Source organism: Daphnia magna, linkage group LG8 (genome assembly GCF_020631705.1).
Source record: "Daphnia magna isolate NIES linkage group LG8, ASM2063170v1.1, whole genome shotgun sequence".
In the NCBI taxonomy this organism is placed as follows: domain Eukaryota; kingdom Metazoa; phylum Arthropoda; class Branchiopoda; order Diplostraca; family Daphniidae; genus Daphnia; species Daphnia magna.
Window position 1 is genome coordinate 10,041,996 of NC_059189.1, and position 24,178 is coordinate 10,066,173.

The 24,178-nt window shown below is 46.8% G+C and overlaps 2 protein-coding genes and 1 long non-coding RNA gene across 8 annotated transcripts in view; 1 reads left to right on the plus strand and 2 right to left on the minus strand.

Annotated features, from left to right (window-relative positions):
• LOC123466547 (titin-like) overlaps nt 1-24,178 on the minus strand; it is a 63,478-nt gene that overhangs the window by 3,994 nt on the left and 35,306 nt on the right. The window contains 1 exon segment of the mRNA XM_045178141.1: nt 64-2,925. Within this exon segment, the coding sequence (XP_045034076.1) occupies nt 64-2,925 (2,862 nt within the window).
• LOC123475459 lies at nt 3,681-24,156 on the minus strand. Its single transcript, XM_045178148.1, has 2 exons — nt 23,440-24,156; nt 3,681-7,633 (listed from the first exon to the last, which is right to left on the minus strand). Exon 2 carries the CDS (start codon nt 7,602-7,604, stop codon nt 3,912-3,914), a length of 3,693 nt encoding a protein of 1,230 aa, XP_045034083.1. The 5' UTR covers nt 7,605-7,633; nt 23,440-24,156; the 3' UTR covers nt 3,681-3,911.
• Nucleotides 18,690-22,653, plus strand: LOC123475486. 6 transcript variants are annotated; one of them, XR_006650604.1, is made up of 8 exons: nt 18,693-19,196; nt 19,264-19,611; nt 19,705-19,820; nt 19,937-20,104; nt 20,239-20,426; nt 20,501-20,663; nt 20,740-20,826; nt 20,908-22,653. It is a non-coding gene; the product is annotated as an uncharacterized LOC123475486 (long non-coding RNA). The 6 variants fall into 6 exon arrangements; XR_006650603.1 differs by having other exon boundaries at nt 18,692-19,196; nt 19,264-19,820; XR_006650602.1 differs by having other exon boundaries at nt 18,692-19,196; nt 19,705-20,104.

The following is a 24,178-nucleotide window of genomic DNA, read 5'->3' on the forward strand; positions in this document are numbered from 1 at the left end:
ATCGTAACGCAAATTAGATGAACGCGTTGAATGGAAATTTCAAAAAAAAAACAAGTCACTTACGTTTGATCCTATCGGAATCGACGACGACTTCTCCGTTCTTCATCCACGTCACTTCGGCATCTTCGCCTGTCAGCTGGACGGTGAAGGTGACGTCCTGACCCATGGGGGCGGCAACGATCTCCGGCAATTTGGCCACAAAGTTCACTTTGGGCGCCAGGACTTGGAGTCGCGCCGCAGACTTCTGATCTCCGATGACGCAAGAGTACTCGCAGGCATCTTCCGGCCCGCTATCGTAGATGACTAACCTCTGACGCTTACCATCGATGGCCAGTTGGATGTGCTCGGAGAGCTGGATCTCCTCGTTGTTGCGGAACCACTGGATCTTGGCGTCACCTTTGGTCAACTCGATCTCAAAGCTGGCCTCTTCTCCGCGACGGACCGTCACGTCTTGAAGACGTAGAGTGATCTCGGGAGGCAGTTCGATGACTACCAACTCGGCCGTGCACTCCTGATCGGCCAGCGAGCACGTATACTCGCCTTCGTCCAGCAGCGAAACGCTACGGATGGTGAAGCTCCTCTTGCGAGCCTCTGCGACGAATTCGTAGCGTTCCGTATTGGCTTGATCCAGCGGCTCGCCGTCCTTGTGCCACGTGACCTGGGCCGCGTCGTCCGAGACGTCGGCCGTAAAGACGGCCGGTTGGCGCTCCTTGATCTCTAGATCCTTGATCTTGGTGACGAATTCGTGCGCCGGTTCGGCCCTGACTGTGAAAACACAAGCGGTCGTTTGATTGTGGAACGTGCAGCTGTAACGACCCGTCTCCTTCCTGCCCACCCTGCGCATCACCAACTTATGTTCTCTATCTCTACTCTCTTGAACTGGACCTTGTTGCCCGCTAGGCAAAAGCGGGGCTAGAAGGATGTCGTCTCTGTACCAAAACACCTCGGCGGGCTCTTTGGTTCGGCACAGGAGAACGACATCCGATCCGGCATCGACTTCGACATCTTCCAGCGGCTGGACGAAAATATTGCACTCGACAGTGACGTGCGCTGCGTGCGATATTTTCGTTCCGCCAGTGGCGCTGGCCACGCATTTGTATTCGCCGATTTCCTTGTCGACGCTGGCGCTGGACACTTGCAAAGTGTGCACTAACCCGTCCGACGTGATCTTCAGCGACTTGGTCGGCTTCAAACGCTTGCCGTTGCGGTACCACGAAACTTCAGCCGGTGCCGAAAGGCTCGCTTTCAGGACGAAAGGATCGCCTTCCAAGACGGACACGTGGCTGAACTTTTCGACGAAATGCAGTTTGCTTGGCGGCTGGACTGTTAGCGTGGCCGACGTTTGAACTTGCCCGTGTTCGTTTTCAGCATTCAGCATGTAATCGCCGTCATCTTCTGGCTGGGCAGCGGGAATAATCAACGTTGAAACGCCCCTCTCGTTCGTCGTGACGTTCGTTTGGATCTCGACGCCGTTACGGTACCATTTGACTACGGGACTGGGAATGCCAGTCACCTTGGCCGTCAGCGTCACTGAGCTGCCGATTTGGACAACGGCATTTTTCAACGGCTGGTCCACTTGCGGTGGCATCTTCTTGGCGCCTTTGACTTTGACGTTGAGGACAACGTGACTGACGGCCTCACCTTCGCGATTGCGGGCGATGATGTCGTACGTTCCTTCGTCGGTCATTTGGACATCCTTGATCTGAATGATGCTGCAGTACATGTGCACATCCGACTGACCCAGCAAGGCAATGCGATCGCTGGGCTTGATGCGTTTGCCGTTATGGAACCAGGCCACATCCGGCTCAGGCACTGCCACCAAGCGGCATTCAAGCTCAACGTCGGTGCCCTCGTCAACTGTTTTCGTTTTCGGTCTTTGAGAGAAGGTCGGCGGAATGCCTTCCAGGATGTCCATCAGCGAGGATTCCCTGGATAACGAACGACGGGACGTTATGGTCGTGTCGGAGCCGTGGTCGGATAGCGGAGCTTCGACCACTAACTCCGTAGAGCTGGATGCAAATCCGGCAGAGTTCTTGGCCACGCAGGTGAACGTTCCAGCGTCTTCAGGGAAGACTTCGACGATCGTCAAGCTGGCCAGGTTACCTTCTTCGTCGTAGACCATCTGGAAATCCTGGGACGGTTTGATAACGGCCGTCTGTCGGAACCAGGTGATCACTGGACGCGGGGAACCTTCCACTTGACATTCGAAGGTGACGCTGGTTCCATCTGGCGCACGGATGGGTTGCAATTTGGTCAGGAACCTCGGGGCCTGCACTTTGGATTCGTCCGTTGACGGCAAATCAAAGACGGGCAACTTGTTGATCTTCTCGTCCAGCTTCTTCTTGACGTAGTGCGTGTAACTGGTGTCGTCTTTCAGGTACTGGGCAGGGACCCAGCCCGTTTCTTCCGTCAGGTGTTTACGGACGAACCACCAATCAGAGTTGTGCCATTCGAGGACATAGACCCTTTCGCCCTCTACCAAATTCATGGCTTCTTCCGTGTCAGCCACGTAAGAGCACAACGAGAAGAACTCGTCGCCCTCCTGCGGCTCCAACGGACACGTGGTTTCTTCCTCCGTGTCAGCCAAGACGGACGTAGCGGCACGGGTGACGGTCAACGTGCTACCATCTTCCACCAGGGTCGGCGCCGACACTTTCGGCCTGGCCGGGATTTTAAAGCGCAGGCTTTCGTCGGCTTCGACCGAAATGCTGGGCTTGACCGGCCGACGAGGTTTCAATCCCAAACTGAACTCTTCCTGGACATCTTCACTCGTTTCGCCTTGGGATTTCAATTTGAAAATGGCGCCTCCTTCGACATCGTCCCCTTCGGCACTATCCTTCACCTTGCGGGCCTGAACGGCGAAGGCGTCCTCGACGTCCTCGACTCTGTACGGCTTCTTCGTCTTCTTCGGCTGGATGATAACATCTGTAATGGAAACGACACCGCTGTCTGTAAATTGTTGACTGATGGATTGGCTCGTTCGCTCTGCAGTCGACACACTGTCGTCGTCCGCAGGCTGTTGAATGACTAAAGAAGCGGCCTCAGAGGCTTCTTGGATAACAACTACCGATTTAGCGGGCCGTTTCAAACTGAACGCCGCCTCGTCTTCAACCGTTTGGATTTGCACTTTCGATTTGCGCTTGGGTTTCAATCCGATTTGGAATTGCTGCTCGACGTCTTCGGCGTCGTCGACAGCGACCGTCTCCTTCAATTTGAAGGTCGCCCCGCTTTCGACAGTGTCGTCGACGACTTTCTTTTTCTTCTTCAGAATCGGCTTCACCTGCAATTCGTCTTCAATCTCTTCCACGCGATATGGAACCTCTTGTTTTTGAACCATTTTCAAGACTACATCTTCCGCATCCACCACCTGCCTAGGTTGGCCTTTAGGTTTGATTGTCATTTCATGTTCGACGTCGTCCGTTGTTTCCTTGGGCTTGACGGGTTTCAACCCGATTTTGAATTGCTCTTCCACGTCCTCCTGTTCAACAACAACTTTGACAGGTTTGAGTTTCAACGTGGCGGCCTTCTCAACATCTTCGACGGCGACAGGTTCTACTTTACGAATTGAAGCTAAATTGACGACATCTTCCACTTCTTCGACCTGGTAGGGTTTGCTCTTGACAGATTTCTTGATGGTTAAATTGGCTGATTCTTCTTCATCTGCCTCTGTCTCCTTTTTAAAAACGTATTCTTCTTCGACATCCTGCCAAGGAGTGTCATGCATAACTTGCTGCTTCAATTTGAAAACGGCCGCGCTTTCGACTAGCTGTTCTTCGCTCTTTGTCGCTTGAATGGTAACGGATTCTTCGACATCCTCTTTGACGACCTTCTTCTTCTTCTTCTTGATGATCTTTTTCGACGCGGAGACATCCACCACATCCTCGGCCAGTTTGACAGTTGCCTGGACATCCTCAGACTCGACTACAGGCTCCGATTTCGGTTTCAATCCGATGCTGAACTCTTGCGAAATCGTATCTTCGTCCTTTGGCGAAGGCAATTGGAAAAGAGGCCTCAACATCTTCGATTTCTTCTTGAATGACTACCGGTAGCTGCACTTCTTCTACCAGATCTTCCAGACTGCTAGCCGCCGTCATCATAGTGTCTTCGATCAGTGTCGACGACGAAGAAGCCAAACTTTGGAAGCTATCGTCGCTGAAACTGACATCTTCTTCGGGTGCGATATTAACGACTTGTTCAGTTACATCGGCCGTCTCTTTGACCAGCGGAATATCCCTGGACGAGGCTTGAACTGCAGCTGGTAAACGATCTAGATCCGAAAGCGTCTCCGTCAGTTCGACTTGAGCTACGCCGATCTCTTCGCTGCGCTGAGGCAACGAACGGCTGGCCTTTCTCGATTTGGGCTTCGCTTCCGCAACGAGTTCAGACTCGCTGGAAGCTTCCACCACGTGAGAAACGCTGACGGCTTTTTGTTCCTGTAGGGTCACAGTAGGTTTTTCAGTTTCGGCCACTGTCTGCGGTGCAGCGAAATCCATGACAACGTTCTCGCTAACCACAACTGTCTCCGCTTCCGGTAATCGCGATTTAGCTGTTCCTCTCTTTGGTTTCTCGATTTCCAGCACTTCCTCTCTGATTGACGATTGCGTTTGACTAATTTCAAGCGTTTTACTCTCGTCCATCACCGCAACGGCGGTCTGACTTTGGCCGACGGTGAAATCTTGCATAGGCACCTCTTTGAAGGCTACCTGGACATCGCTGACGCTCGTTTCTGTTTTCTGCGGCAGAACTCGAGTTGCCTTTTTGGCCTTTTTCTTGATTTCGGGAACGAGCTCAGCTCCAGTCGATCCTTCGACGACTTGATCGATTGAGACGGCCTTGTGTTCGATGACACTGACATTAGGCAATTCTTCGATGACAGTAGCCACTGCTTTTGGAACCGTAAAATCCATGGCAACCGTTTCTTGCTGGACAGCTGCTTGGTTTTCAGGTAGTCGAGCTCTAACCGTTTCGGCAGAAGGTCTTCGAGTGACCGCAAGAGGTGCAGCACTGACCGACGTTTGTATCTCTGCCACCTGGATGGTGCGTTTCTCCTCAGGTGCTGACACGGTGGCTGATTGAACTGGCCCTTGAACAAATTCGTCCAAAGGAGCCTCTTTGAAAGACACGTCAACATCCTGGACAGACGTGACGTTTTTCTCTGGCAACACCCTCGTGGCCTTTTTGGTCTTCTTCTTCACTTGGGGAACCAGTTCAACTTCGGTGGAGCTTTCGACGACTTGGCCCACATTAACGGCCAATTGTTCCGTCATTCTGACGACGGGCTTTTCCAATTCAGCTTTTTCTTCAGTCTGACGTTCGATTGTGTCCATCAAGAGGTTTTGACTACTGAAAATCGCTTCGGATTGCGACACACTGGCTTTAGCCGTTTTCCTTTCGGGTTGGACCGACGGGGCCATTTCAGATTCCGTTGAAGACTCTACGACCGTGCTGACAGACAGCGCTTTCTTTTCCGGATGGACCACAAAAGCTGTTTCGGTTTCGGTCGGTCTCGATTTGTGAAGAATAGTGACATCCAACGGAAGTTGTTCTTGCGTCGTACGTGCAATCGCTTCTTGAACGTCCATTTTTGCCTTCCTTCCCAATGGCATTTGAGATTCTAAAGGAACTTCCTTCATTTCAGAAACGACTTGAGTCACGTGGACTGTTCTCTGTTCGTCAGCCGAGACGTTGGCCAGTTGACTGGGCACTGCAACGAAGGCTTCAATTGGCGCTTCCTTGTCGACAGTTTCAACCTGGAACACAGTGGTCTCTGTCTTTTCTGGTAAGTGACGGTTAGCTTTTTTGCTCTTCGGTTTGAATTCAGGGACCAATTGGGACTCGCTGGATGCCTCGACTACCTGCGCGACACTGACGGCCCTGTGCTCTGCAACGTTGACGACAGGCGTCACGCTGTCGACCACCTTGGCCGTCTGCGGAAGGGTAAAGTCCATCAAAACATCTTGGCTGATGACGACCGTCTGTTTTTCTGGAACACTGGCCATCGCCGTCTTGCTGGTAGGTTTGACAATTTCCAGTGGCTCTTCTTTCATCTCAGTTTGAACTTGACTTATCTGCACTGTGCGCTGTTCTTCCTTCACCCAACGAGCGGACTGCGGCTGTCCAGCACTGAACTCTTCCAGCGGAGCTTCTTTGAATGCGAGTTGAACGTCTCCTACGCTGATTTCCGTTCGTTCTATTTGAGCTCTCGTCGCCTTTTTGCTCTTCTTCTTGACATCTGGAACGAGTTCAGTAGCAGTCGATCCTTCGACGACTTGCTGGACAGAAACGGCCCGTTGTTCGGTAATGTTGACAGTGGGACGTTCCTCAACAAGATTGTCCATCGATTTCTGAGTCGTAAAGTCCATCACGGTTACTTCTTGAGTGACTGGTGCTTCCTGGATCACTTGGCTTGACTGGGCAAATTTGCCCGACATCGTTTGGTTTTCTAATGGAACTTCACTGACTTGTGGCTGGACTTCAGAGACGACCACCGTTCGCTGTTCATCCGTCATTGATTTGGCCCGTTGGCTTTGAGCCGTAACGAAATCGTCCAGCAATCCTTCTTTGTATGCCACCTGGACGCTGGCCACGCCCATCTGGACGTGCTCCGGAATCGATCGGATGGCCGTTTTTTCTTCAGGCCTCGAATCAGCTGATAGACTTGATTGAATTCCCGACTCGATGACGTGACCGACGGACACTGCCCGTTGTTCGGTGAAACTCACATTGGGCGTGGCTGTTTCCATGGCCAGCTGTTTTTGGGGCACGCAATAGTCCATGACCACGTCTTCTGTTTTGACAGCTACTTCCGACTGAGGCAAACTGCTCTTTGCCGTTTGTTCTACTGGCCGTACGATGTCCAGTGGACTTTCGTGAATGCTGGTTTGGACTTGTGAAACTTGAACGGTCCGTCGCTCGCTTGGAGCAACGGGACGGGCAGACTGGCTTTGACCCCTCACAAATTGTTCGAGAGGCTTTTCCTTCTGGAATATTTGCGCTGAATAAAGAGACGACATTTCCAGCAAAGGCGTGATCGAAGATGTTGAGTCTGCCATTAAAGCCTCGGTCACATCAAGCTGGCCTCCCGCTTCGACGGTTTGAGTTTGTTCGACTTGAACGGAACGTAGTTCCGATGACGCAACTGCTTGGGCCGTCTTTTTGGCAGGTTGGGCGCTAGTCGGGACCCAATCAGCTTCTTTCCTGTAGTCCCACACGTGACTGACGGTAGCCGTTTCCATGGAAGACATTGAAAGTTGTGCAGTTTCTCTGATTTGATCGGCCGTTTGGAATTGTCCAGCAAACGAGCCCGTTTGAGTTTCCGTAACTTGCGCGGCTTTACCTTGATTGCTAGGAACAATCTTTGCCTCTAGCGAGACGGTCGTTGGTTTCGGTACGTGATAATCAGAGCCGTGCTGGACTTGTTGCTGGTGATCGGTGACGATGGCTTCTCTCGTCGTCAGTTTGACATTAACTTGTTGCTTTTGCGGAGCAGTTTGCTGACTGCGAATCGTTTCCTGCTCGATCAGCTGGTGCTGTGAAACTAACAACGACTGCTGTTGGGGCAATTCAAGGGCCGCTTTGGATTCGACCGGCCGTTGGGTCTGCATGGGGGCCAGGCTTTCGCTCGTGGCCGTCTCTGTAAGAGTAAGAGGGTGGATTGTAGGACGGGCAAGAATGCAGCAGGCTTGTGACGCCTGCGGAATCACATCACTGATCGCTTGCTGGAACGTGTTTGGCATCTGTTCCGGTCTAACTTCACTGGTCACAACGCTGCCGCTGGTGACTAAATGGGCCGTCTGTGTGATTGTCTGTTGTTTGGGTAACGTGTCACTTACAAATTCGACCTCTCTCTCCACCGCCTCGTTGGCCGTCACTCCAACACATTGCTGGACTTCGTGGATCAGACGCGATTCGGCCGTCGGGACTGGAACGGCAACGTAACTAGCTAGACACTCATCACTACCTACCTCGACCGTGACGGGCAACATGGATCGACTGTCACCCGAAACAGAACAGCTGGCCGTGTCCAGCTCGGGCCTGTTGAATTGAGGCAGTACCTGCTCCTTGAAACTCGTCTGGATTTCTTGGGTTACCGAACTTTCCATCGGGTTCTGGACGGACAGGGAAGCCCTAAGGGTTGGGATAGTAGGTGGACTAAGGATTTGGCCTTCGCGCTCATGCGATGGGATTTGCTGGGCAGACGCAATACCCTGTAGAGGTACCAGATCCGCCCTGGCTGACTGGAGTGTAGGTGTTTCTTCCTTTTCGAAAACATCTCCCGCCGAGGATGGTACGACCGACAACTGGACAACAGCCAAATGAGGTTGAAGGGATACATGAGCTTGGTCGGTGGTGGCAGATTCCGGTAGAGTATCCATCGCACTTTCTTGTGTCCAGGTTTCGCCTGTCTGCGCTGAAGTTTGGCCATTTTCTTCGTCCAGTACCTGGACAGCCTGTTTGGCTTCTGGTTTCACTTGAGGGCTGAATTTAGCAGCCGCTTCTTCGACGTAGACTTGCTGGATGGATGGTAGAGACTGTCCGCTACTTCCAGCGACTTTGGGCTTTTCCGAAACGACGGCCGCCTGGGCGAAAGGCTCGGCTGATTGTAGAGTGTTGACTGTAGCTGTTGCAGCTGTCGTTAAGAAAGATTCGAGTCTGGAACTGGCTTGATTCGACTCGGGCAAAATCGGCAATTCCAACGATGACTCTTTGTCGACAATCATAGTCGAGCCCGTCTGCGCGACAGTCAACGTTTCCATCGTCGATTTCGGAGCAGGAATTGAAGGTAGACGTGCCGCCGTTTCCGTCCAGTTTCCTTCCGATTCGTAGGGCATTTTCTGGGTAGTGGCCGCTGATTCCAATGCGACGCATCCGGCCGTTGCTGCCTGGCCAGCAGGTGTTTTCGTCTCTTCAACATCACCCGTCGTTTCCTCAATCACCACTTGGTGCGAAGAAATTGTTTCATTGATGTCCTGCACTTTCTTTGCTGTTTTAGAAGCCGGAATAGCGGATGTCAATTCTTGCAGGTCTCCCGATTGGTAGGGCTGTTGAGTATGGACGGATAAGCTTCTGGATGTTACCATAACGGGTTCAGCACGTTCCGTTGCACTTGTCGGAAGCTTGACGATTCCGCTGATTTCTCTTTCAGTTGTCTGCGGTTCATCACGGACCAACGACTCGTGCGGAATGACAGACATTTTGCCCTTCTGTTTGATAGACTCCGGCCGTTGAATCAATTCTTCGGCACTCAGCTGGGTCTCTTGTTTGTTGACGATGGCGACGAGTGAGCTAACAGGTTCCATGGCTGCGGTAGCGGATTCTTGTGGCCGGTCGAATCGGAGGTGGCTTTCCGACTCGTGAAGACGGGCCTGAGCGATGGAGGCGGATTCTCGTAGCGACAAGGCCACGTTGGCTTGTTGGGTCGGAGGTAGCCGAGCGGCCGTGTAAGATCCTTCCCTCTCCGGCGCGCGAGTTTCCGTCGTAATCAGCGCACTCTCGGTGGTGAGTCTGGGCCGGGCTTTTTCAGTCGCTACGAACAAGGCCGGCATGTACTTTTCCGGTTTGTTGAACACCTGGACTTCACCCACTTCCAGCGGGAAAGACGACATCATCTCGATGGATGCTGAAACCGATTCGGCTTTTTTGGGCACTATGGCTGCCTGGAAGGGAATAACCTGCACCTCTTGGCATTGCAAACCTTCCTGAATGTCGAGTTTAGGTTTTGCGGAAGCCGAAAAGGGTGACTTGCCGGCCGTAAAGTCACCGCTGGAATCGAAAGCCACTGCTTGCTGGACGAGGGTCGCCTTCTGAGTTTCCGGCAATCGGAGTTCGGCGTATTCTGCTGTCAGTGGTGGACGTTCGTCCAGCATCACCTGTTCTAGAGCTGGGCTAGCTACCTCACTGAAACCTGCTGGAACGAGAGGAGCAACTGGCGTGGCTTCGCGATGCTCCCGTGACACTTTCTTTGATTTTCTCTTGACCGACGTCTCTTTGGTTTTCTTAATAATCGTAGAGTCTTCCGTCTGGGCAGTTTCAGTTTCCGATACTTTAGAGCTCAAGGAAATGTTGAAAGTTTCCGATGGTTGGACGATCTTTTCAGACTTGGATTGAATGGTGAACTCTTGGGTGACTGTGGCGCCTTGCGGGATGTCTACATTGACTTTTTCGGTTGAATATTTCGGCTGTTCCAGCGTAATCGTCGATACCTCGGATGGAACGCCTCGTTTTGTAGACTTGCTCTCGATCGACATTTCCTGGACGATTGGTTGGACGAATTTTTGCTTTCCGGCACTGCTGTTTCCGTTGATTTCGGTTCTTTTGGACGCTTCAATTCGATCCTAGTAGTTTCCGTCTGCTTGAGCGGTTCGTCCGGCTGTTCCACTAATTCGCAAAGCTCCACTGGCAATTCTACGGTTTCTTTCTGAGAAGATGATTGTTCGACAGTTTTCACGATACGTTTCTTCGTTTTCTTAAGAATTGGAGCGTCTTGAATGACTCCCGTCTCAGCTGCAGTTTCCGAAACTTCTCGAGGCTCTTCCGGCTGTTCCAACCTCGTTACCGACGGCGATTGAGATACCTCTTCATCGATATGCATGCTGGCCCGGGTAACAGCAACTGGACTTGATTCCTTGCTGTCATTGTCTGAAACTCTTCTGGTCTTTTTAATCTTCATTTTTGTTTGCACAACAACGTCCTGATTTTCTTCAACAACAGGTTCAATCTTTGCTTCAGTCACTTGCAAAGGCTGTTTGGGCTGTTCCGGTACAGTGGGCACTTCCAAGTCTTTATCCTCTTCCTTTGGTTGTAATGAAATAGAAGTAACTGATTGGCTTTCAATTACAGGAGCTGTTTCCGTTTGGACGGCTCTTTTCACCGACTTGGTTTCTATTGAAATAGCCTTGGACTCTACCACGATTGGTTGAACCGTTTCTTGAATCGAAACTTTCTTGATTATTGTCTTCGGACTTTTGGGTTTTGATAAGGTGTCCATTGTCGCTCCAGACTGGTGAATCTTTTTCTCCGCCGTACTTTCGAGTTGCGTCTCCTGTTGAATGTCGGAAGGTTTTACTAACTCGACTTGAAGTGATTCCGTTTCTCGCGGGGATGCCACAGGCCTTTCCTCGTCGGCTATGACCAATTTCGTCCTCTTCTTTTTGACATCTTTCTTAGGACTCATGTCTTGTATCACAGACACTTGCTGCATTTCTGTCGTTGAAAGAGGTTCGGGTTGAATGTCCGAAGGAAAAGTCAGCTCAGATTTCAATTCCAATGGCTCAGTTGTTTCAACTTGTTCGATAGGGACGGATTCCGGTGCTAAAGAGACTTCCGTCTTTTGAGTTTTGGCTTTTTTCTTCAATACAATGTCCTTTGCAGCTTCTTGAACCACCTGTGTGGCTTCTGTCTTCACCGTTGCAAGTTCTTCCGGCTGCAACGTCACTTCAGATTTAAACTCTTCAACTGTTTCCGGCTTGTGAACAAGGACAGTTTTGGGTTTCAAACTGATTTCGGTTTTCGATTGAGGTATTTTTTCTGCAACAACATGTTTCAAGACTGTTTCTTCAGCGCTCGTTACGGTAGTTGCGACTTCTGGTTCGGTGCGCGGCGCCATCGTCAATTCCGTTTTCAATCGCAACGATTCCGTGGTATCCGGTTGCTCGGCGGTGATGGATTCGGGCGCTAACGAAGTTTTGGTTTTCAGAGTTCTTGGTTTTTTCTTCTTCTCGACTTCCTTCGCAACGTCTTGAGCCACCTGAACGGACTCGGTTGTCGCCGACATCACTTCTTCCGGCTGGGAAGGTAATTTCACTTCGGATTTCAATTCCAATGGCTCGACGACTTCAGGTTTCTCACTGCTGACAGATTCAGAAGCTAAACCGATCTCAGTTTTTCTAGGTTTAGGTTTCTTCTTGATTTGGATTTCTTCAACTGTGGTGACATCTTTCACATGTTGAGGCTCTTGTGGCTGGATATCTGATGGCAGCGCGAGTTCTGTCTTGAATTCCGACAGCTCAGTTGTGTCAGCTTCAGATGTCAAATTGATTTGTGTCTTCTTAGTTTTCGGCTTCTTCTTGATTTCTAGCTCTCTGACATTGATGGTACTTTCCACAGCCTGCGTTGATTCTATCTTCAACGCAATAGGTTCTTGTTGCGTAACAGCTCCTTGTACGGCTCGTTCAGGCTTCGGTTCAAACGATTCAACCGTTTCAGACTGCACAAAAACAACGTTTTCAGGCGTCATTTTTGTTTCAGAGATTTTGACGGTTTCGGGTTGGACCGGCACAGGTGCTTCCTTCAAGATGCTTTCGACGTGGTATTCCTGATGGAAAGGAGACGTTTCGGGCTGTTCTGGAACCGACGATTTGATCACAACGCGTTTCTTTTTCAATTCGATTGCTGCATCGACTTTTTTCAAATCCACCTGTTCTTCGGGTAGCTCTTCTCGTGAAGGTGAATTTTGCTTAACTCCAGGCATCTCTGCCCGGTCGGGATGTTCGTCTTTCTTTTGTTCTACGACGATTTTCTTGACTGGTTTTAGTGTGACTTTTTCCACTTCGAATGTAGCCAATTCTCGTTTAGGAAGAGACCTTGTTTTCTTCAACGGCTTACTAGTTTCAGGTGTCATTTCCAGTTCTGTTTTTCGCACCGGTTCTAAACAAAGCGAATCCTGACTTTTCGATGGTACCTCCTCTTCTGGAGCTGGACGCTGCATTACTTCGGAAACAGATGTGTCGGACGTCTCGATATTCACTTTGGTTGGCTCAACAGTTATTCCAACGATTTCGGTTGGCAAGATTTCCAAACTTCCATCCCGTTTAGTTGATTGAATAACCACTGGAAGTTTGCCCTTTGGCTTGACATCTGATCGACTCGAAGGACGGACTTCTGCGTCCATCCGAATCGATTGTTTCACTTTCTTCATTTTCAGTTCAACGGTTTCACTTGATTTCTCCGTCGTGACGGTTCCTTCTTCTGCTAATGGCTGGGCTTGTGACACAAAATCTTTAGGACTTTGGGGAATCAAAGGGAAGTAGGGAAAGGTTGTGGGGTCAAGGAAGTTTCGGCGAATCTCAGAGTCTTCTTCTTCTTCTTGGCAATGTTCTTCTCAGGAAGGATGTCCCCGCTGTGTTCCAAAGTGGCAATAGCGCTCGGTTCTACATCAGGGATATCTACTTCAGGCACTGTTTTTTCTACATGTTCAGGTACAAGAGGTTCAACGATAGGAATTTCTACACAGTCTTTTGCCAAAGCCTCGACTTCCATCTCGACCGTGTCTTCCGTCGTCGGAATCCAACTATCTGCTTCATACTGACGCCAGTGTGTCGTTTCTGCTTCGGGCATGATTGCGATCGTGTTTTCTTCGTGCGAATGTGTGAATGGAGTGGCAGTTGTTTTTAAAAGACCCTCATCACTACCGATCAACTCGACTGATTCCTCGGTCACAAGATTTTCTACAGATCCTAACTGCGAAAGGACTTTTTCTTTTAAAGGAATTGGCTGCAGAACTGTCATCGTCGATGACATTCCCACAGTTTGAGGGGATAGGGTCGAACTGGTTGGCTCCTCTAACGAAACAGAAACGCTTTTCTTTTCGGAACCTGTTTCTTCATCGACAACTTGGCCTTTCCTAGCTGGAATAAAATTAGATTTACGTCTCCAAGGAACATCTGACATACTCCGAGTACTAGAAACGTCGATCACACTCTTACCTTCGTCTGCAAGCTTGATTTCTTTCAAAGTTTGTACGGATGGTTCGTTCGATGATTGAGCCTCGCTTCTATCTCCATCAACATTAGGCGTTTCTGGAAAAGGTTCCCTTAGTAAATCTATTCCTGTCTGAAACCGCTTCTCTTTGACATCTTTCGGAACACCTGGAAGCAAAGTGCTGAATGACGATTCATTTGCTTCCGCAGAGCTAACCGAGCTTGCTAGAGGGAAATGCATTTCCTGTGTATCCTTCGACTCTGGGCTTTTCAAAGCTTCCGTTGAGACAAGTGTCTTCTTTGCTTTGATTGTCTTTTTCTGAGATTTCTTACGATCATGCACTACAGACACGTCTGAAGCAGCAGGTGTCTCTTTCTGCTCGGGCCTCTCTTCGGCTGAAAAAAGGATTCTGCATTCGGAGTGAGAACGTCTAATTCTACTGGAACTTGAGGCCTGATTATTTCTTCACGCTCTGGAATTTCGCCATCATCTGTTTTAAAAGGGATTTCGATGTTTTCGGTAACCATAAAATTCTTTTCGGCTAATAAATCATCAAGTGAACTTTCCAACACATCAATACCTTTGGTTGCTGTCAGTTTTTCAGCAAATTCTTGACGAAAATCCACCTGATCTGGCTGAAACGTCAGAGTTATTGTTTCGGTTACGACCGGAGACGTGGAATAATCGGATCCATCGCGTGTTTTCGTTGGTACGGGCCTCGTTGCTGTAAAAGTTGCGGCAACCACTACATCCGTTTTACCCGATTCCGGAGTTATCGGCATTTCTTTTTCCGTCCTACTCACGTTGGGATGCAATTTAATTTCAAACGCAGCGTGGATTTCAGGTAAAATTTCGGGGTTTAGGGGCACTGTTTGTAATTCGATAACTGTCTCTTCAACTGGTGATTTGCTTTCGTTTGGCTTTTGACCTTCCCTGTTTGCGCCTGGAACACATGTCTCTGTTTCTTTCAAATCGGAAATCACCTTGTCAGCTGAATTGAGTGTCTGCGGCGCTGCGATGAAAGGTTTGAAGAGGAAACTAGCATCAGCCCCCCATCACTATCGGCTTTAGTTTCGACAGTTTGACCTGACCAATTTGCAATCATTCCTAACGAGACGCATATTTCAGGATGCTCGACTTGCTCCTCGGATTGTACAGGAACAATCCCTTCGTTTACATCTTGATTTGGGTATGACGGCAAGGGTATCGAGAACTTTTCCAGCTCCGAAGGCTTTTCTTCGCCTTCTTCTTCACCTGTAACCCAAGTTGTTTTCGATAAGAAAACATCTTCGACAATCGGAGCCTCTACAGTTTCTTTGCTAATCGCTGCTTGTTCGTCTTCTTTTTCACCTGTAACCCAAGTTGTGATTGACACGTAAGCGTCTTCGTCAATCGGGGATTGTAAACCTTCTTCTGACTTTGCGATGTTTAACTCACTTAGGGCTTTAGTAGGTTCTTCCAACTGAGTTTTGTCTTTATTCACTTTTCCTTTAAGATTTTTCTTCCGTCTAACCCCGGATTTTTGTGAGGTGTCGAAGACTACGGCTGGAGTGGACGAGTCTTTGATACCAGTATCTTTTGTTTGAACAATCGTTTCTTCCACGTCTTCGCTCGTAATTATATCTGTTTCTATCAAGTCGAGTTGAGCTTCAACTCTATTAACTTCTGCTGCTGTTGCATCTGGCATAATTTGCTCTTCGACCTTCTTCCCAATTTCGAATGAGTTCAATTCTTGTGGGGTTTCTCTTGGGCCAAGCCGAAGGTCGACAGTACATTCAATGGCATTCCATTGCTCACCATTCTGTTCCTTCGCTGTCCAACTTTCAGTTTTCGGAATATCACCAGGTTTTTTAACGTTTTGACTGATTGTAAATGATGCCACCTCAGATTCAAACTCAGATGTTTCAACATGTGGGGTTTTCGGAAAAATAACGCTGAATTCAAATTCTGCTTGGTGGCTGCAATCATCTTCGTCTCTAATAGTTTCTCCAGGTAAGGTTAATTCGGCAGTTGAACTTTTGTTTTGCGGGTTCGGTACCAAATCGATTGAGCTTCGATGGCGTTGAGTAATTTGATTGACGGAGGTGTCCTCCGTTATGCTTGGAACAATATTTGAATTCTCTATTTGGTCAGGCATTTCCCTGGGTAGAGTTTCTGCTTTCGCGGGTGATGTCTCCTTTGTTTTAGGTTGTCTGTCGGTCTCTGCTGGTGTATCGATTTCTAATCGACCACTAGGCTGGGAAACCACTGTTGTTTCTACTTCCTCGGCATTCTTTATCTCTCCCACTTCTTTGTTTTCTGGTTGATCCAGCGCCTTTGTTTCTAATTTAGGAAGTGTCTTCATCTTCCTCGGTCTTTTTGGAGAAGTGAGAACCAACGGAACCATTAAAGCGTCTAGCTCATCACCTTGAGCAGGAATTTCACATTTCTCCGCTTCTTGTGAAATGAGGGGCTGATCTTCCTTGTTCTTTACAGTTATATCTTTCAATTCCTCTACAATGATGTCAACTGGGGATTGGATACCAGAAGTTACGGTATCAACAGGTAACGATTCAGTTTCTTGATCTGTTTCAGTTGGCTGTTTGTCTCCGTCACGAACTAAGAGATTTATACATTTCTTCTTCTTTTTGATTTTCTTTTCAACTTGAGCTTCTGGAGCATGACTTTCTTCTGTTTCTATGGTCTTCGTAATAACCTCGGGCTGGATCTCTGAGGAGGGCGTCAGCTCAGATTTCAATTCCTTGGGTTCAGCGGTTTCTGTCCGCTCGCAGGTGATATGTGTTGGTTCAAAATCTATTTTCGTTTTAGAGATTTTTGCCATAATGACAACGTCTTCAACGGCATGAGGTGACTCTACCAGGGCCGGAGTGTACGCTTCAGGTTGGCTATCTGAATGCAACCTTAATTCAGACTTGAAATCCAGTTGGACAGATACCTCATGATGTTCTTCCTTAACAGGTTCCCCAGTTTTCAGTCTAGATTCAATAACAACGTCCTGGAAAACACTTTCTTTAACCACTGCATCTATCGGTTCTTTTTGGACTTCACTGACATCCAAAGGCTGTAAAGGTGGTTCAAACGACATATTCAAGGATTTGGAAGGTTCTTTCTCGTTTTCAAGTTGAAATACGGTAGGAATCACAGCAGGAATTTCGTCTATTATAGGAACTTGTTCAGTACGAGAGTCTCTTCTTTTTGAATTGATTTCCACAGAAATACCTTTTACTGTTTTCTTTTCCAGTTCAGCTGAATCCGGGAGCGGAAGTTTCTCATCAATTTCTTTTTGACCTTTTGGCAGCGTTATTTCCAGTTTGTTTTCCGATAGGTAACTTTTGTCTTCTTCAATGTCGAGATTTGTTGTTTCTCCTAGTTGTTTGCTACTGACTTGGGTTTCAAGTTGCTTTTCGGGAGATTCTACTTGCTCCACCTTGAAAAACGTTGTTTCTTGAGCTCTTCCGGCTGGGTTCTCATCCAGCATTTCAGACTTAACGATTTCCATTTTCTTCTTCATAATTTTTTGCTCAAGATCAACGTCTTCTAACGTATACAATTCTGTCGCCACTGTTGTGGTGTCTAGTCGAGTAGCTGGCGTCGGTTCAGACTTCAATAAAAGAGGCTCAGTTGTTTCGATGTGTGTGTCGACTACGACAGATTCACGTGCAAAACAGATGGCCGTCTTTTTCATTTTCGGTTTCTTCTTCAATTTGACTTCCTTGTCAGCATCTTGAGCCCTAGTTATGAGTTCCATCGGCACTCCAGTAAGTCCTTCTGACTCGGAGGGAAACGCGAGTTCAGATTTAAATTCTGGTATTTTAGGCTTGACAGTTACAGGTGCCAAACTTGCCTCAACTTTGACTTTAGGTTTCTTCTTGGCACCAACATCTTTAACATCTGTGACTTGAGCACTTGGCAGTGGAGTCGTTACGGCCAAAGGCGTGTCTGGCTCTGTTTTTGATGGAAACTTTACTTCAGTTTTCAATTTCACCGGCTCTGAGGATTTCGGTTTTTTCTCTTCAAGGACCTCTTTGACAACGTCTTGAACCACCAGAACTGATTCAGTCTTTACTGATGTTACTTGTTCCGGCTCCAAATTCACTTCAGATTTCAATTCAACGGTTTTTTCAGGTTGATTGACGATGACAACTTCGGATGCCAAACTCACACCTGGAATCACCTCAATGGATTCTGGCATTCTTGCCGTAAGCTTTTCTGGTTCAGAGGGTAACGCCAAAGCGATTTCAGGTTGCATAGTGGCGAAAGCTTCGGGTGCCATATTGATTTTGGATTTTACCTTGACCTTTTCCCCACGAATATCTTTCAGGGTCAGTACACGTGAGGCCGATACTGACGTTGGTTCTAAAGGTTCTTGTTGCTGGGTGCCCGTTGGCAATGTCAAATCAGTTTGTACGTTCAAAGGCTTCGTGGTTGCAGATTGTTGCTCGATGCTCGACTCTGACATAAAACTGATATGTGTCTTGACAATTTTTGGTTTATTATCTACGTCAATATCTTTTTCAACACTTGGAACCACGTCAATGGATTCTCTCATTCTCGACGTAGGTGTTTCCGTATTAGACGGTACCTCCGATTTGAAATGTGGTGCCTGAGCAGCTTCACGCTGTACGTCGGTGATAAATTTAGACGTGATATCGATGTCCGTTTGCTCCCTTCTTGGTTTTACTTTGATTTCTAGTTCAACTTCTCTGGTTTTTGAGACATCTTCTACCTTCTGAAATGATTCTGGGATTACGGGTGTTGATTCTTTCTGTTGGGAATCAGAAGGAAAAGTAAGTTGAGACGTAAATTTCAATTGTTCAGCTGTGCTGGGTTCCTCAACACGGGCTAAACTGATTTCGGTTTTTTTAGGTCTTGGTTTCTTTTTGCTTTGGGGCCCTGGGACAACATGTTGGACTACTTCGACCGATGGAACCACAGTAGGTTCTGTCGGTTGAATATCCACTGGTAAGGTCAGCTCAGTTTTAAATTCTGACTCGTTTTTACACTGTTCGACTGCGATGACTGAGGAATCCACACTGATTTCCGTTTTTGTCGTTCTTTGTTTCTTCTCTTCGACAACGTTGTCAATTTTACATATGATATCTGATGACTGTTGTGCCGAAACAGATTCTGGTGATTCCAATGCCTCGACAATTTCCAACTGTTCTGTTGTCATTTGTTTAATTTTCTCCTTTTTATCAACGAGGTCGTCAGATATGGTTGGCTTTTCATCTGGAGTGAATGCTGAAGTTTGGTGGATTTCGGTTTCAGCACTGAAGGGCTGGACAACATCTGTTTTTACAGAAAGAATTTCAGTTTTCTCGTCAGAAGTTGGACTAGACGATTCCTGATTCTGAATAAACACCTCTTCTATTTTTTGAGATATCGTGTCTTCCATCAGTTCACTTGGCAATGTCTCCGCAATCGCTTCGATGTCATATTGTTGCTGGGAAGGAGTTTCTTCTGGTCCTTCTGGAACTTGTTCTTTACCAAGTGATTTGGTAAGATGGCTTCTCTTTTTTAACTCTATGACAACATCAGATGACATCAACTCTTTCTTGTCTTCAGAAAGGTCATCTCGTGCGATTGTTTCCAACTTCATTGCAGAAACTTCTTTCGGACTCGCATCTTTGTCTTGTCGTGGAGCCCCTTGCTTTTTGACCGGCTTTAAAGTGACTTTTTCCACTTGAAATGAGGCCAGTTCTCGTTTTGGAAGAGCTTTGGCTTTCTTTAGCGGTTTGGTAGTTGTGGGTGTAACTTCAGCCGTTTCAGTGCCTTCTAATTTGATAGTTTCCTGACTCCTCACTGGAACGTCTTTCTCAGACGGTTGGCCGATTTCAGCAATAGCAGAAGGCGAGAACTCGTTCTTTGGAGTCGGCCATGTTGGTTCGGTAGTCATTTCGACCGTTTCATGTGGTAAATCATCTGATTCTGTCTCACGATTAATAATTGTAGTGTTCATTTTGTCCTCTGATGGTACCTCTATCGCTGCCACTGATTCTGTCGCAGTATTTTTCTTCTTTTTCGTCTTTCGTTCCTTCTTAAGCTCACGGATTTCAACCACATCATCAATCACCACCTGCATCACCGAAGGAATGGATCCCAACTGGATTTCCGATGATACCGTTTGTTCAGATTTAGATTCAGGAGCTTCTTCGGCTGCTGGCTGTTGAAGAATGACAAGTTGAGGAGACAAATTAATTTGAGTTTTTGCTTTTTGTTTCTTTTCAATTGAACGTAGTGCTTCGACGAAATGTGCATCCGGTTTTTCATCTTTACTTTCCAACATTTCATCCAGTTCTAGTGTACTGGCTGAGGGGATGGATTGTTCATTGGAAACTTCACTTACATGGACGGAAATAGCACTTGTTTTGTCAAGCCTTTCAATCTTCAATTGTTCTTCCGTTCGGTATGTTTCACTCTCGGGTTCCAGGGAGGAACCTGAATCAGTTCCTTTTCCACTAATCCATTTGTCACTCCTCACATTCAAGTTTCGTTGTTTCGGTCGTTTTTTAATGACGCCTCTTTTCTCTCCTTTTTCAGCCTCGTCTGTCACATCAGTCTGTTCCAGTCCATGGAATTCGGTGACAAATGTTTCTTGAGCAACGGTCGCTTTTTTCAAGGTCGAAACTACGCAAACGCTTTGCATTTGCGTTTCGTGTTCGTGATCGGAACCTTCCTTGTCCGAAGAAGACGTCGAATCGGAATATTTCTTCTTGCTGCTTGATCTGGTACGTATTTTTCGACGAGTAGTCTGTTTCAAAGAAATGCTTACACTCTCCTTTTCCGTTGGACTGGTATTCAGTGGAACATCCATCCAAGACTTTTCTGCTTCTGGAACTTGATTTGGTTTCACGACAGCCTCGAAAGTTGTTTTGACAGTGCCATCTTCATAAACGGAGCTTTCTTTATCGGAGGCAGAACTCAATTGAACATCAATTCTGTCTTCAATAGTCTTTTTGACGCCAGTACGCGCTCTTGATCGTTCAATCCTTTTTGGAGTCAGCTTAACAACTTGATCAATTGTTTCTACTGGGATTTCAGGTATTGTGGAATCGACAGTTACCGACTCATCATCTCCAGAAAGCGAAATCTCTTCTAGGGAGTCTGTTGGCGAGGTCGTTTCTTGTGGTACTTCTACGCTGGTTTTGTAGATTCCGGGACCTTTTCTGCGACGTGAGGATCGTTCTATTTGTTCTTTCTCTTTTCCAGCTGGATGGGTTTGCATAATCTCTATCGTCGTAACTCCAGAAGGTGTTGGAATATCAAGTGCAACTTTATGTTCTGGAATGGGTTCATTTTCCACAGAATCGGAGGAATCGAGTGCGGATTCTTTCGATAATTCCAAATGAGATTCGCCGCTCTTGTGAGGTAACTTTGAATGCTCATCGCGTTTATCCTCTAACTGAGTCATTTCTTTTCTGAATTCATTTGCCTGTGGAACGGTGGTCTCCGTCGAGATTTCCTCAACCGATTGCGGCGCATCTGGTGCCGGATAGTTGACCAACTCGTGTTGTTCTGACGATTCGCTGACCCTTTTCAGCTTGGGCGTCACGCGGACGGTGGCCTGTGACGTCTGAACTTCTCGGATAGGCGACGTCTCTTCCGTCACCAAAACGGGACTGCCCGTGCAAACGATAACGGAGGTACGTCGGTGAGCTTCATCTGGGGGAACGACTTCTACGCTACTGACGTCGTATTCGCCCACTATATCCTGCGCTTCCTGCCCAACAAGGGGCTGGACGATCCATGGAAACTGTTCCAATATCGCTGTTGATTGCCCGGAGGGTATATTATCATCGCTCACTTTGTTGGACGTGATTGGCATGGGAATTTCGTCTGGATACGATGTTTCCATTTCTTCGATGCTAACGGTCGTTTTGCTTGGCACTTCCGGCGAAATCACAAATACGCCCGGCTGATCCTCTAACTGGATGGGAATGAATCGCTCTTTTGGAATATTAGACGCTTTCTGTTCCTCATCCGGAAGGGAAATGATGGGAATGCTTTCTTCGACGTTACTTGCTGTTGGAGACGCTTCGTTTTCCAACATTTCGCTAATCCGCAAATCAGACAATTGTTTGATCAATGGCTGCGGTGTTGAAACATCTTTTTCGGTTGTTTTACTTTCACGAACGATTTTACTCTCCCCGCCACGTTTCAATACGGTGATTGTTTCCTCAACGGAACGACCTTGAACTCTAACCTGACTACTGCGGATTTCAAATGAAATGGGTCGCTCGATTGCAGCGCCAACTGGTGTTGGCAGGTTTACCACGATATCGGGCGTGTCTTCGATCCTAGCACTCGTATCGACGAGTGGCCTAACGACTTGAGATTTCGATTGCAAATTTCCTACGTTTAACGAAGAAATATCATCCGGTTGATCGGATGATTCGGGTCTAACATCTGCCAATTCGGGGCAAAGAGTTGGGAAAAAGGTCAAATGAGATGTGTGATCGTCTGTATCCGCTGGACGAGGAAGCAAATCGTGTGTTGTTGTCGCACTGAGTTGTGTTGGTGACGGTGTCGTGAAGAAGAGTGTCGTGTTGCGTGTATCCGGTACAGGAGATTCTAAAGAAATTGACACGTCGAATACCACATCAACGATCGCATCTACTACTTATATAGGTCTGATTTAAAACATCAGGTAATGTCCCAGAGCAAAGTATGTACAAACGAATTTCCGAAACTGAAATGTGTGCCCAAACTGAAAAAGTTAAGAAATCAAAGCGAATATGGATGGAAAATAAAATGAGATGGTATCCAAGCTTCATTCTTACGTTATGATTGGAATGCATATCGTTGGCGCGAACCCTTGCTTGTGATGTATAACGTGTTATCCGTATCGAAAACGGATTCTGGTATATGTTTTTTGAATGTTTCTCTTTTTGTTCGTGTCATGCCGTGTTAAGTGTGTGCATTTTGGAACCGAATAAAAATAGGCTCTGTTGATAATTGAGCAAATAATGTCAAGCAAAAGTTGGTCGTTTCTGGCCAGGATGAAGCAGAAACAAACGAAAAAAAACGTAAAAGTTGGATTCTTGGCTGAGGCGGAAGACAGGAGCGATGTAACAAAATTTTAAATGAAAAAAAAATTATATATAAATAAATGTTATTCTTGTTGTTTAAGGAAATTAAAATTCGTTTAAAGGATGTCTTGGCTTTGGTTTAAGAAACAAAAAACAGAATAAACGTAGACTTACTGCTATACATAATATACGATTACATCTAAACTTACCCCGAGTGTTAAAGGTGAAAAAAAGAAGCCAGTGAGCGTGACACAAATAAAAACCAAATGATAAAAAAGAACCAAAAAAAAAAAAGAGAAACGGTGGCTGTTATTCGAAAAACCCACAAGATGAGCGCTGATGTTTTAAAGAGAGAGGCCGATATCATTGTAAGTAACATGTGGTGTGTGCAATAAAAGTGGCAATTTCTTGAATGTGTGTCAGACAAGTGTCATGAACTGACAGTTAAAGTGTGTCGATCAAAAAATTCACCAGCGTAAACGTTTCGTTGAAAGTTAGACCGTAAATGTTTACATAGTACACGTGCAGACTGCTACGAGAGAAGTTTTGTTTTCCTAGATCAGTATTAGCTGCAATATTTCTTTAAAAAATCAAGGCAATTCAAGAAATGAATAGGACGGATTTTGTCATATTGGAATTTTTTCGGAAGTACATATTTCTAGGGAAACTTCTCTGGTAGCGAGTAATTGACATCGATGCCCCAAACACATACCATGTTGATGTAGTTGACACAACCCAGAAGAAGAAGCGGATTAAGAGGAAGCGTCGAAAGTTAAGATGTTGCTGCATCAGCGTTATTTTTTGTTTTGTTTTGTGTTCGAGCGCTTTTTTGTTTTTTGCAGCAGCAGCATTAGAAAATTAGCAGAGAATATTATCAAAGTTAACAGAGTTGCGAAAGCACTTTCCAGCCCAGAGGTCGCCAAGTCTTGCAATTTGGTACCGGCTGTTTTGTTTGCATAGATCAATAGGCGAAACATTGTTTATAGCAAAAGAAGAGAAGAATTGAAGACCAACTCCTCGGAATAGGTCATGCCAAGCAGAAGATTTGAGATTTATTTGTTTTGTTTGGAAATGTATGTATGAGTTTTGTTTTTGTTTATAGCTGAAAGCGTTTTTGTTTTGTTTTTAAGTAGAGAAGACTCCTTGAGAGAAGAGTTGTTATCACTTCACACACACTTGCTTGGTTATTTAGCGTTTGAGACTTAATTTTCAGTTTTGTTGTAGAAGTCGATGCCGAAGATCATTCATTGCCGTGTTAACCAAAATTACGTGAAACTTAAAATTTTAAGAATTTTAAGAAGAAGAAGAAAACAAATCCAATCCAACATAAAAAAGGAAACAACATAAAAATTGGCTGCTCAAAGTGAATTAATAAAACCCGACATGCATATACAGTTCCTTAAACCCAAAATCTACTTGATTAAACTATACGAATATATTCTAATAAACAG

Excerpts from the sequence above, each read along its gene's own strand:
- LOC123475459 (XM_045178148.1), bottom strand. The coding sequence starts at position 7,604 with ATGCAGACCCAACGGCCGGTCGAATCCAAAGCGGCCCTTGAATTGCCC.